General features: G+C 45.1%; 1 protein-coding gene across 1 annotated transcript in view; it reads left to right on the top strand.

Moving 5' to 3' along the window:
• The window catches only part of LOC124594160 (G-protein coupled receptor GRL101-like), a 356,496-nt gene extending 342,356 nt beyond the window's left edge, over positions 1-14,140 (top strand). Inside the window, exon 28 of the mRNA XM_047132516.1 lies at positions 13,897-14,140. Within this exon, the coding sequence (XP_046988472.1) occupies positions 13,897-14,140 (244 nt within the window). The remainder of the gene's footprint in view (positions 1-13,896) is intronic.
• Positions 14,141-14,952: the final 812 nt, after the last annotated feature.

Below are 14,952 nucleotides of genomic sequence, written 5' to 3'. Positions count from 1 at the left end.
GCTCCCTCAGCAAGGTCCGAGCAGGCACACGGGGGGAGGGGTTTATTAGTTATTGGGAGCTCCAACGTTAGGCGGGTGATGGAACCCCTTAGGGAAATAGCGGAAAGGTCGGGGAAGAAGGCCAGTGTTCACTCTGTCTGCTTGCCGGAGGGTCTCATCCGAGATGTGGAGGAGGCCCTGCCGGCGGTGATAGAGAGCACTGGGTGCACCCGACTGCAAACTGTTGCTCATGTCAACACCAATGACTCCTGCCGTCTGGGTTCAGAGGTCATCCTCAGTTCGTAAAGGCGGTTGGCGGAATTGGTGAAGGCGGAAATCCTCGCTCGCGGGGTGGAATCAGAGCTAACTATTTGTGGTATCGTTCCCAGAACCGATCGCGGTCCTCTGATTTGGAGCCGAGTGGAAGGCTTAAACCAGAGGCTCAGACGATTATGTGGAGATCTGGGGTGCAAATTTCTCGACCTCCGCTATCGGGTGGAGAAACGTAGGATCCCCCTGGTCAGGCGTGCACTACACGCCGGAAGCGGCTACAAGGGTATCGAAGTACGTGTGGAGTGCACATGGGGGTTTTTAGGTTAGAGAATTCCCTCCCTAGGTCCGACAAGACGCATCCTGAGACGCGGCAAGGTAGGAGTAGGCAAAATGCAACAGGGAATAACAATATTAATGTGCTAATAGCAAACTGCAGGAGCGTCTATAGAAAGGTCCGAGAACTGCTCTCATTAATAAACGGTCACAACGCCCATATAATACTAGGGACAGAAAGTTGGCTGAAACCAGACGTAAATAGTAATGAAATCGTAAACTCAGATTGGAATGTATACCGCAGAGACAGGCTGGACAGTGAAGGGGAGGCGTGTTTATAGCGATAATAAGTGCAATAGTATCGAAGGAAATTGACGGAGATCGAAATGTGAAATGATTTGGGTGAAGGTCACGGTTAAAGCAGGCTCAGACATGGTAATTGGATGTCTCTATAGGCCCCCTGGCTCAGCAGCTGTTGTGGCTGAGCACCTGAATGATAATTTGGAAAATATTTCCAGTAGATTTCCCCACCATGTTATAGTTCTGGGTGGAGATTTTGATTTTCCGGATATAGACTGGGAGACTCAGACGTTCATAACGCGTGGCAGGGACAAAGAATCAAGTGAAATTTTTTTAAGTGCTTTATCTGAAAACTAACTTGAGCAGTTAAAAAGAGAACCGACTCGTGGCGAACTATTTGAAAAAGTTAACGCAGAACAGGGAATCAGCGATCATAAAGCGGTTACAGCATCGATGATTACAGCCGTAAATAGGAATATTAAAAAGGGTAGGAAGATTTTTCTGTTTAGAAAAAGTGACAAAAAGCAGATTTCAGAGTACCTGTTGGCTCAACACAAAAGTTTTGTCTCAAGTACAGACAGTGTTGAGGATCAGTCGACAAAGTTCAAAACCATCGTACAATATGCGTTAGATGAATATGTGCCGAGCAAGATCGTAAGAGATGGAAAAGAGCCACCGTGGTACAACAACCGAGTTAAAAAACTGCTGCGGAAGCAAAGGGAACTTCACAGCAAACATAAGCATAGCCAAAGCCTTGCAGACAAACGAAAAATACGCGAAGCGAAATGTAGTGTGAGGAGGGCTATGCGAGAGGCGTTCAATGAATTCGAAAGTAAAGTTCTATGTACTGACTTGGCAGAAAATCCTAAGAAATTTTGGTCTTATGTCAAAGCGGTAGGTGGATCGAAACAAAATGTCCAGAAACTCTGTGACCAAAATGGTACTGAAACAGAGGATGACAGACTAATGGCCGAAATACTAAATGTCTTTTTCCAAAGCTGTTTCACAGAGGAAGACTGCACTGTAGTTCCTTCTCTAGATTGACGTACAGATGACAAAATAGTAGACATCGAAATAGACGACAGAGGGATAGAGAAACAATTAAAATCGCTCAAAAGAGGAAAGGCCGCTGGACCTGATGGGATACCAGTTCGATTTTACACAGAGCACGCGAAGGAACTTGCCCCCCTTCTTGCAGCGGTGTGCCGTAGGTCTCTAGAAGAGCGTAGCGTTCCAAAGGATTGGAAAAGAGCACAGGTCATCCCCGTTTTCAAGAAGGGACGTCGAACAGATGTACAGAACTATAGGCCTATATCTCTAACGTCGATCAGTTGTAGAATTTTGGAACACGTATTAAGTTCGAGTATAATAACTTTTCTGGAGACTAGAAATCTACTCTGTAGGAATCAGCATGGGTTTCGAAAAAGACTGTCGTGTGAAACCCAGCTCGCGCTATTCGTCCACGAGACCCAGAGGGCCATAGACACGGGTTCACAGGTAGATGCCGTGTTTCTTGACTTCCGCAAGGCGTTCGATACAGTTCCCCACAGTCGTTTAATGAACAAAGTAAAAGCATATGGACTATCAGACCATTTGTGTGATTGGATTGAAGAGTTACTAGATAACAGAACGCAGCATGTTATTCTCAATGGAGAGAAGTCTTCCGAAGTAAGAGTGATTTCAGGTGTGCCGCAGGGGAGTGTCATAGGACCGTTGCTATTCAAAATATACATAAATGACCTTGTGGATGACACCGGAAGTTCACTGAGGCTTTTTGCAGATGATGCTGTGGTGTACCGAGAGGTTGTAACAATGGAAAATTGTGCTGAAATGCAGGAGGATCTGCAGCCAATTGACGCATGGTGCAGGGAATGGCAACTGAATCTCAATGTAGACAAGTGTAATGTGCTGCGAATACATAGAAAGATACATCCCTTATCATTTAGCTACAAAATAGCAGGTCAGCAACTGGAAGCAGTTAATTCCATAAATTATCTGCGAGCACGCATTAGGAGTGATTTTAAATGGAATGGTCATATAAAGTTGATCGTCGGTAAAGCAAATACCAGACTGAGATTCATTGGAAGAATCCTAAGGAAATACAATCCGAAAACAAAGGAAGTAGGTTACAGTATGCTTTTTCGCCCACTGCTTGAGTACTGCTCAGCAGTGTGGGATCCGTGCCAGATAGGGTTGATAGAAGAGATAGAGAAGATCCAACGGAGAGCAGCGCACTTCGTTACAGGATTATTTAGTAATCGCGAAAGCGTTACGGAGATGATAGATAAACTCCAGTGGAAGACTCTGCAGGAGAGACGCTCAGTAGCTCGGTATGGGCTTTTGCTAAAATTTCGAAAACATACCTTCACCGAAGAGTCAAACAGTATATTGCTCCCTCCTACGTATATCTCGCGATGAGACCATGAGGATAAAATCAGAGAGATTAGAGCCCACACAGAAGAATACCGACAATCCTTCTTTCCACGGACAACACGAGACTGGAATAGAAGGGAGAACCTATAGAGGTACTCAGGGTACCCTCCGCCACACGCTGTCAGGTGGCTTGCGGAGTATGGATGTAGATGTAGATGTAGACACAGCCAACCTGGTACTATCACAGTCGTGGTCTGCTATTTGCCTCAAATGGGACATCGTGGATGAGAAGAAGACTGGCGAGTAGCCACCGCTCCTCCACTATAGGTCATGGCAGATAATCTGCAAGTTGTTATCTCCACACCGATCATGCCTGGTGCGTTCGCGCAGCCCCCTGCTAACTCTTAAACATCTGCTGCAGTCTTCGTCGATCCACAGTGGATGACCAGTGCATAATCTTCACGACGGCCAACGACCTGGACCACAGTCAGCTGTGCTCACCTGAGCGTGCGACGGGCGGTCTTCAGAAGTGCAGAGGTGGGAGCCGCACCGTACCACAGAACGTCTGGGCGGGCGACGTGTACTTGTTCCCATGCTGCCATTAGCGAAGCGCGTGACCGTGGCTCACTGAACTACGGGGCGATATCGTGTTTCGCTGCCGCCCGTCGCCCGGAAGACGCTTTATAACTCTGTAAACTCAGCACAAGAAATAAATGTTACTGCAGATACCAGTGTGTAACTGATGTCTCCGAAAGAAACTGGACCAGTCACCCAAACTAAGTGCCTGGCCTCCTGCACACAGTTCGACTGTCATGTTGATATAAATATTCATCGTCTACGAACTGTTCCTGTACTACAAGCAGTGCATACTGTTATAATGTGTTCATGTTCTTCCACATTTAGCGTTTGCTTAAGCGCATTTAGTCGGCCACATCCTAATCAAGGAAGGTCCCCCGATATTTTCCCCGTTGCACTACACATAACAGCAGGCGACGTTCTCTAGGAATTCGCAAAACACAATCCTTTCTGACCGAACAGTTCAAGCGTATACTGTCGGTTCAACGGCACGTTGGACATTATGAACCGGCAGTACACTCCTGGACTGTTCGATCAACAAATGCGCCAGGAGAAACTAAAGAATCACACAATCCGTTCCACTGTGTTGCAGCAGGGTATAGCGTGATTCATCACTCAAATCACTGTTTCCTAGTCATCCAGGTGTCCAGTGGCGTGAGTCTTTACACACTATTGCGAGCTTCACATAGCACTGGCTACAAACATTTAAGATTTATGAGGAGGTGCTCGTCGATGGCACCCCATGCTTTTTAACTCCTTACGTACAATCACTGTGTTAGCTGAAATGCTAGTAACACTTTGGCAGTCCTGAGTGATTTCTTCAGCTGGTTTCAAGCGATTTCTATCACTCTTCAGTGCTCCGCAAACCCTGTTCCTCATTAGATGAGGTATAAGTCGTCTCAGTTTGCCTGTACTTGCTCGTTCACATTTCCACTTCACAGTCACATTACTGTCAGCCGACCTGTGTAACTTTGGACGAGTTTAAATGTTTCTGATCCATCTTTTACTCAGGAGACACCAAACCGCTAGTCACTGAACTCTCCTGGCCGATCCATTCTGTTGTTATTGCTTCTATATTGGCAATATAATACACTCGGTCCCCTTTCCTGCTGGTGGGTCTGCTTCCCGTGGCGTCTAGTGGTCAGTTCCGAGTCACATAGCGGTGTCCAGCTACTTTCCATCAAATAATGTACGTATCTAATGGTATGTGATGTGATTCTCGTCAACTCATCGCCCCACGACAGCTCACGGTTGAGAGCATTGTGATGTAAGAAACATGCATAATCTATAATTAATTGGTCAGTCGTCTTGTGTGAGGTGAAAGGAATGTAGCCGGCCGCGGTGGTCTCACGGTTCTAGGCGCTCAGTCCGGAGCCGCGCGACTGCTACGGTCGCAGGTTCGAATCCTGCCTCGGGCATGGATGTGTGTGATGTCCTTAGGTTGGTTAGGTTGAAGTAGTTCTAAGTTCTAGGGGACTGATGACCACAGATGTTAAGTCCCATAGTGCTCAGAGCCATTTGAACCATTTTTTGAAAGGAATGTAAGAGTCAGCATCGCACCACTTTTTTCTGGCCAAATTTAGGCCGTTTAAGTTTTTTTATAATATTAGGGAAAATTTCAAATATCATTTCAGTAATTATCAGCTTTGGTCCTCCTAATAAAACACTTGTCATGTGCTAAGTCGATTCAAGCAAACTATGAAAGTTACTACATGTTAGTTTACTAATTAAGTTATACATTTCAGATTCCTGTTGGGTGCATAACATGCACTAAAATTCTGTGCAGGGAACAATTCAAACTTTCGGCGAGAATATGTTTGTCATATTCCTGATGTACAATAGAAACGAAAGGTTTTCGTTAGGCAACGTCTTGAAAGTATTTGAGGATCAGTTCACTGAGGCGACAATAAACTGTCGGAGCCCCCATTTTCTCGGCGCAGTGCAGTAACTCGGCGTGACAAGGACTCAAAAAGTCGTTGGAGGTCTCCTGCTGACATTTTAAGCCATGCTCCCTCTATAGACGTCCATAATTCCGAAACTGTTGGCGGTACAGGATGTTGTGTACGAACTGACTTCTCCATTACGTCTCATAAGTATTCGATGGAATTGACGTCGGGAGATCTGGGTGGCCAAACCATTCGTTCGAACTGTCCAGAATGTTCTTCAAATCGGTCACAAACAACTGTGGTCCAGTGATTTGGTGCATTGTCATCCATAAAAAATTCATCGTTGTTTGGGGACATAAAGTCAATAATTGGCTAAAAATGCTCTGCAAGTAGCCGAATGTAACCGTTACCAGTCAGATGTCGGTTCAGTTAGACAAGAGGACAAGAGGACCCAGTCCATTCCATGTAAGCACACCCCACACTAATAAGGAGCCACAACAAGCTTGCACAGTGGTTTGTTTACAACTTGGATCCATGGCTTCGTGGACTCTGAACGACACTCTGGCCCTACCATCAGCTGTCATCAACAGAAATCGTGACTCACCTGACCTGGCTACGGTTTTCCCATCGTGTAGGGTTCTAACGCCATTGTTACGAGCTCAGGAGAGGCACTGCAGCCGATGTCGGCTGGTAGCAAAGGCACTCGCTTCGGTCGTCTGCTGCCATAGCCTTTCAACGCCAAATTTCCCTGCAATGTGCTAACGGATACGTTCGCCACAGGAGTGGCTATGGTGAGAGGTAGCACCTTAGATATGGCATTCTCAACATACTCTCGGAATATTGAATTCTCTAACTATTTCCGAAGCACAATGTCCCATGCTTCTAGCTCCAACTACAATTTCGCGTTCAAAGTCTGTTAATTCCAATCTTGCGGCGATAATCACGGCGGCAGCCCTTTCTCATGGATCACAGAAGTGCAAAGGACAGCTGCGCCAAAACACTGCCCTTTTATATCCTGTTTACGTGGTACTACCGCCATCCACCTACGTGCATACCGCTATTCCATGACCCTTGTCACTTTAGTGTAAGTTAGTTCGTAGCACATAGTATATTTGTTCTTACATAAACACTGATGGGCCGAGACATTATGAACACTGCCTACCACGAGAATGAATGCTACCTAGTTATGTTTGTGTGCGACCAGTACTTATTGTTGCTTTGATACCTACACATTGTCGGTACTGTTTGCGATGGACCAGCGAGCAGTGGTGGTCATTCTCTCTTCGCAGGTGAGATCATATTCCGATAGAGTTGCTATTATGGACATTTACTTACATGGTGAGAGAGGGGAACACGTAATGCACCTAAGAACATGGCCTAATTTGATGGTTTTAGTGGTCCAGGTCTTCTGATGTGAGGAGGCGTCGTGTTGCACGGATGTACTGCCCTCGAAATGTTTGAACACAGTTCATTCACCAGTCAACGTTATTGACTATACGGATTTCCCGTGTGCAGCTTTTTAGGAGTGCATTCGACCCTGAGGTCCTTTTCATGGAGGACAATGTGCGACCACAATCGAACAGCGCAGGTGGAGGAGATCCTCGAACGGGAGAATATTCCGCGAATAGACTGACCTGCCTGTTTCTCCGACTGAAACCCCATTGCGAACTTGGGGAATGCGTCGGAGAGATGTATCACAGCGCAACCACATTCGCCAACGACCGCTGGTGAATGAATGGAAAACCCTACCACAACAACCCCTTATCAACTTTGTGGTAAAAAAAAAAAATGGCTCTGAGCACTATGGGACTCAACTGCTGAGGTCATTAGTCCCCTAGAACTTAGAACTAGTTAAACCTAACTAACCTAAAGACATCACAAACATCCATGCCCGAGGCAGGATTCGAACCTGCGACCGTAGCGGTCTTGCGGTTCCAGACTGCAGCGCCTTTAACCGCACGGCCACTTCGGCCGGCAACTTTGTGGTCAACATGGAAATACGTCGCAGAGCATTTATTGCAGCCAGTAGTGGTCATACATCCTGCTAAGACCCATGTCTCGTCTTTAGTAATGCTGTAGAGTAACCTATCCTTCCTACTGGCCGAATAAAAGAGGAAAGAAATATTTAAGTATGGTAAGAATATGTAATGCATACAGGAAGCTTTGTGTCGAGGTGGACGCGTCACAAATGCGACGGCACAAACTTGTCACTGCTTAAACAACCATCAAATGTGAATTATTATCACGTTGTATTTCATCAGCTTCATCACTCTTCGTGTGCCAACGCTCTTATCCTTTGCTTTTTGATGTCTCAGGTCTTGGTGACTATTTCACATCGCCATTGTCGGGGAGCATCTTAGCCATGAAAATACTACTATGATTTTCTCATACAAAGTGGTAATGAGTACTGAATCGAACTTCGTAGAAAAAATGCAGGGATTCGGCTTTATATGCACGTGTTACTCAAACGACACGACGTGATAAGCAAAAGGTCCTTCTGCTCTCAAACCATGAGTGGACAATCCTGATATATCTTCCAGAAACGTAACACTCGTACAACAAGAATAATATATTCTCGCCAAAGAAACTGTACCTAGGATTTCAGACATATTTAGCAGGAAAGTAACAGTTGTTATTCCATAAATAAGAGCGTAAATCCGGGAGAGGCGATGCGTGACGTATACTGCGCACTCCACTTAGTTTCGGCAAACACCGACACGATATGCAAATATTGGTTCTGCAGTTGCTCAGTGGCCACCAGACCATAATGAATGTGTTTACGTTTGGACGCAGAAAGTTTTTTTATAAACTCTGGGAGAAAAACTGAGGTAAGTCTGTAAATGTCCCTTCGAAACTTTTCTCAGCATCACGATTAGTTTTTAGTGTATGCTAAACAGTTACATTTTTCCAGATGTTTGAGTAGTTGTGTTAATAGTCTGTTCTGTTGGGCGTGTTTTGATTTAGTATGGCCGTCTTGGATATCAATATCATGAATGTATAAGTTGTGGCGTTTATCCCCTACATATGGCGATACATGCCGCGATAAAATCCTGTACATATGCTGCGTATTTTATCGTATGGCATATTTGCCACACAAATCAAATGACAGCCTTAAATAAGTGAAAACATTCCTGTTTTGTTTGTGTTTTGCTTCAAATGTTTTATCATGCATTTTAAGTATGTTCACTCAGTCTCATGAATATTAAAGAATTCAGTATTCCCAATAACTTAAAATTTATTCACCGCATACTGACAAAATAAGTACATTAAATATGTAAATAAAATTATATTTTTAACATAAGCAGAAAGTAAACCAGTTATCTAAAGCCGTGAACTAGTCAGATATATCAAAAACATATCATTAAAAAACATTGTTAACGCTTGATCGTCTTTTCTTTACCCCACAATATATATATTACTTGCCATTAAAATTGCTACACCACGAAGATGACAGGCTACTCACGCGAAATTTAACTGATAGAAAGAAGATGCTGTGAGATTGAAATGATTAGCTTATTAGAGCATTGACACGAGATTGGCGCCGGTGGCGACACCTACAAAGTGCTGACATGAGGAAAGTTTCCAACAGATTTCTCATACACAAACAGCAGTTGACCGGCGTTGCCTGGTGAAACGTGGTTGTGATGCCTCGTGTAAGGAGGAGAAATGCGTACCATCAAGTTTGTAGGCTATCGCGATTACAGTTTATCGTATCGCGACATTGCTGCTCGCGTTGGTCGAGATCCAATGACTGTTAGAAGAATATGGAATCAGTGGGTTCAGGAGGGTAATACGGAACGCCGTGCTGGATCCCAACGGCCTCGTATCACTAGCAGTCGAGGTGACAGGCATCTTATCCCCATGGCTGTAACGGATCGTGCAGCCACGTCTCGATCCCTGAGCCATCAGATGGGGACGTTTGGAAGACCACCACCATCTGCACGAACAGTTAGACGACGTTTGCAGCAGCATGGACTATCAGCTCGGAGGCCATGGCTGTTGTTACCCCTGACGCTGCATCACAGACAGGAGCGCCTGCGATGGTGTACTCAACGACGAACCTGGGTGCCGTACTGGCTTATCACCCGGCATGATGGTGTGGGGTGCTATTGGTTAAACATTTGGGTCACCTCTTGTTGACGGAACTTTGAACAGTGGACGTTAGATTTCAGATTTGCTAAGACCCGTGGCTCTGCCCTTCATTCGATCCCTGCGAAACCCTACATTTCAGCAGGATAATCCACGACTGCATGTTGCAGGTCCTGTACAGACCTGTCTGAAGACAGAAAATGTTCGACTGCTGCCCTGGCCAGAACATTCTTCAGATCTCTCATCAACTGAAAACGTCTGGTCAATGGTGGCCGAGCAACTGGCTCGTCACAATACGCCAGTCACTACACTTGAAGATCTGTGGCATCGTGTTGAAGCTGCATGGGCAGCTGTACCTGCATACGCCATCCAAGCTCTGTTTGACTCAATGCCCAGGCGTATCAAGGCCGTTATTACGGCCAGAGGTGGTTGTTCTGGATACTGATTTCTCAGGATCTATGCATCCAAATTGCGTAAAAATGTAATCACGTCAGTTCTAGTATAATATTTTTGTCAATGAATACCCGTTCATCATCTACATTTCTTCTTGATGTACCAATTTTAATGTCCAGTAGTGTATTTGAAAGATGCTCCTATCGTCAAATATTATGTTTCAATGTAAAATCAAAGAAATGAAACAAATTGTGTAGTATAGACAGCAGATGCGTTTAGCTATACAAAAAAATTACTGAAACGTACCCTGGGACTTTACATATGCGCTTTTGAAATTGTGTTCCATCTCTCCCAGATTTAGTCGTTTAACGCAAGCACATAGAGCCTGACACACATATCTTATATGAGTTTGCAAAAGAGAACTCAAGTGCCTACAGTACAAGGAACTTCCCAACTTGTGTTTAAGAAAAAAAATTGAAAGGGATTTAAAAATTACCCTTGAAATTGCTCGAAAATTACCCTTGACATTGGTCGTGAACACAGTCTGTGGGTACCAACCAATATTAGTTCTGTTACATACGCTATAATATTCATAATCCACAACATGGTTTTCATGCAGAGTATTTATTACATCACAAAGTAAAAAGCAAAAACAAAACACTCTTTTGCAAGATACGTTTCAGTGTCCAATACCATCGTAATTCGCGGTAACTTTAATGTAATTATTGTCTTTAAATGAAAGTGTCACTTCTGTTCGTCTCATTGCGAATTTCTTTCAGCTGTCTTCTGTAATATACTATAGCACTTCGTTCTATGTGTAGTCCAAGCTTCTTAGAGCTGTGTTCCTTGGTAGTAAAGCATCATGCAAAAGTTAGTTCCCGTTTTTGTGTTTTGCACACCATAGTAATAAATCAACGCTGGAATGGTTGTGTAGTGTGACTGTATTACTCTTCTAGTTACACTACTGGTCATCAAAATTGCTACACCAAGAAGAATTGCAGATGATAAACGGGTATTCATTGGACAAATATATTATACTAGAACTGACATGTGATTACATTTTTACGCAATTTAGGGGCATAGATCCTGAGAAATCAGTATCCAGATCAACCACCTCTGACCGTTATAACGGTCTTGATACGCCTGGGCATTGAGTCGAACAGAGCTTGGATGGCGTATACAGGTACAGCTGCCGATGCAGCTTCAACGCGATGCCATAGACCCTCAAGTGTAGTGACTGGCGTATTGTGACGAGCCAGTTGCTCGGCCACCATTGACCAGACGTTTTCAGTTGGTGAGAGATGTGAAGAATGTGCTGGCCAGGGCAGCAGTCGAACATTTTCTGTCTCCAGAAAGGCCTGTACAGGACATGCAACAAGCGGTCGTGCATTATCCTGCTGAAATGTAGGGTTCGCAGGGATCGAATGAAGGGCAAAGCCACGGGCCGTATCACATCTGAAATGTAACGTCCACTGTTCAAAGTGTCGTCAATGCGAACCAGAGGTGACTGAGACGTGTAACCAATGGAATCCTATACCATCACGACGGGTGATACGCCAGTATGGCGATGACGAATAGACGCTTCCAATGTGCGTTCACCGCGATGTCGCCAGACACGGATGCGACAATCATGATCCTGTAAACAGAACCTGGAATCATCCGAAAAAATGACGTTTTTCCATTCGTGTACCCAGGTTCGTCGTTGAGTACACCATCACAGGCGCTCCTGTCTGTGATGCAGCCGCAAGGGTAACCGCAGCCATGGTCTCCGAGCTGATAGTCCATGCTGCTCCAAACGTCGTCGAACTGATCGTGCAGATGGTTGTCTTGCAAACGTCCCCATCTGTTGACTCAGGGATCGAGACGTGGCTGCACGATCCGTTACACCCATGCGTATAAGGTGCCTGTCATCTCGACTGCAAGTGATACGGGGCCGTTGGGATCCAGCACGGCGTTCCGTATTACCATCCTGAACCCTTTTTTTTTTTTTTCTTTTTTTTCATCAGTCTACTGACTGGTTTGATGCGGCCCGCCACGAATTCCTTTCCTGTGCTAACCTCTTCATCTCAGAGTAGCACTTGCAACTTACGTCCTCAATTATTTGCTTGACGTATTCCAATCTCTGTCTTCCTCTACAGTTTTTGCCCTCTACAGCTCCCTCTAGTACCATGGAAGTCATTCCCTCATGTCTTAGCAGATGTCCTATCATCCTGTCCCATCTCCTTAACAGTGTTTTCCACATATTCCTTTCCTCTCCGATTCTGCGTATAACCTCCTCATTCCTTACCTTATCAGTCCACCTAATTTTCAACATTCGTCTATGGCACCACATCTCAAATGCTTCGATTCTCTTCTATTCCGGTTTTCCCACAGTCCATGTTTCACTACCATACAATGCTGTACTCCAGACGTACATCCTCAGAAATTTCTTCCTCAAATTAAGGCAGGTATTTGATATTAATAGACTTCTCTTGGGCCATAAATGCATTTTTTGCCATAGCGAGTCTGCTTTTGATGTCCTCCTTGCTCCGTCCGTCATTGGTTATTTTACTGCCTAGGTAGCAGAATTCCTTAACTTCATTGACTTCGTGACCATCAATCCTGATGTTAAGTTTCTCGCTGTTCTCATTTCTACTACTTCTCATTACCTTCGTCTTTCTCCGATTTACTCTCAAACCATACTGTGTACTCATTAGACTGTTCGTTCCGTTCAGCAGATCATTTAATCTTCTTCACTTTCACTCAGGATAGCAATGTCATCAGCGAATCGTATCATTGATATCCTTTCACCTTGTATTTTAATTCCACTCCTGAACCTTTCTTTCATTTCCATCATTGCTTCCTCGATGTACAGATTGAAGAGTAGGGGCGAAAGGCTACAGCCTTGTCTTACACCCTTCTTAATACGAGCACTTCGTTCTTGATCGTCCACTCTTATTATTCCCTCTTGGTTGTTGTACATAATGTATACGATCCGTCTCTCCCTATAGCTTACCCCCACTTTTTTCAGAATCTCGAACAGCTTGCACCATTTTATATTGTCGAACTCTTTTTCCAGGTCGACAAATCCTATGAAAGTGTCTTGATTTTTCTTTAGCCTTGCTTCCATTATTAGCCGTAACGTCAGAATTGCCTCTCTCGTCCCTTTACTTTTCCTAAAGCCAAACTGATCGTCACCAAGCGCATTATCAATTTTCTTGTCCATTCTTCTGTATATTATTCTTGTAAGCAGCTTCGATGCATGAGCTGTTAAGTTGATTGTGCGATAATTCTCGCACTTGTCAGCTCTTGCCGTCTTCGGAATTGTGAACCCACCGACTCCATATTTTGCTAACAGTCATTGGATCTCGACCAACGCGAGCAGCAATGTCGCTATACGATAAACCGCAATCGCGATATGCTACAATCCGACCTTTATCAAAGTCGGCAACGTGACGGTACGCATTTTTTCTCCTTACACGAAGCATCACAACAACGTTTCACCAGGCAACGCCGGTCAACTGCTGTTTGTGTTTGAGAAATCGGTTGGAAACTTTCCTCATGTCAGCACGTTGTAGGTGCCGCCACCGGCGCCAACCTTGTGTGAATGCTCTGAAAAGCTAATCATTTGCATATCACAGCATCTTTTTCCTGTCGGATAAATTTCGCGTCTGTAGCACGTCATCTTCGTGGTGCAGCAATTGTAATGGCCAGTAGTTTATATGCAGGTTGTTTTCCGAGAAGCCATTGATAAGATGCACAGTGTGGTTTGTAGCCAGCCGCAGGCGGCACACGATCACCGCTGGTGCTCTCGGTCATCCCAGGAGCGCGCTAGCGGCGACTGGCGTTCCGGCCGATGGCGGGGGCGCCACCGTCAGCAGCTACACCTGCAGCAGGCGCTGGCGTCGGTCGACACAGCTGTCTCTGCTCGCGGTGAGGTCATCCCCCTGCGGCAGGTGGCTGGGCCCGTCCCCGCGGCTGACTCCCGCCGCCGCCGCCTCCGCGAGCTGTACGACTGAGGCGCGCCTCTAGACCATCATCAGCCCACTGTCTAACGATGCTGGAGGCGTTGTTCGGGGGAAGTTCCCGGGCAGCGATAGGCTCACGCTGCAATAAGGGCTGCAGACTCGTGTCGATTCCTTTCTTTACGTCCGAGGAGCTGAAGGTCATAATTTCGAAGACTACGACGTTTTGTTCGGTTTCTATAAAAGTTCAAATAAAGCCTACGTGTAGTGTAGGGTTACAGAGTAAGTGGAGATAGCGAATATGTACTGATAAATGAATGAAACAGGTTTCAGTTCGGCGCTTAGATTTACAAAAGACCAAAATACAAGTATCAGAGACAATAAATAGCAAAAACCTAACGTTGATATCGGTAGAAGACTCAGGAATACGAACGGACAAATAGTGATGGAGTGGTTATTTGAATTCTTAGCAAGTGTTTCTTCTGGATGTGCAGAGACTGAGTTCTCAATGAAAAATGTGCCGAGGCGTGTGTGTGCTAACCTAAAAGTAGTACGGGGGGTAATAACTGTCAGGAATTAGAATCATGAAGTCGATCACCACTGCAGTCGATTGCTTGCAATTCATCTAAACTAGGGTGACAAGTACATTTACTGCAGTTCTGGATGGTTGGTGGTATTACTGACGGAACGTAAAACGCTCTAGATTCACCAACATATGAGAGGGCTCAGCCGAAAGTAGTCGACGGTAGAGCGCAGTTGGACCCACGACGTAAGCTGGTTCTGACTCCTGCAGTCAGACATAAACATCACTCACGTAACCAGCGACAGAGAAGAAAATGAAACTTTTTTCTACTCTCGACAAAATT

The sequence above is a fragment of the Schistocerca americana genome, chromosome 2 (assembly GCF_021461395.2).
Source record: "Schistocerca americana isolate TAMUIC-IGC-003095 chromosome 2, iqSchAmer2.1, whole genome shotgun sequence".
Lineage (NCBI taxonomy): Eukaryota > Metazoa > Arthropoda > Insecta > Orthoptera > Acrididae > Schistocerca > Schistocerca americana.
This window is presented reverse-complemented; position numbering and strand designations above follow the sequence as displayed.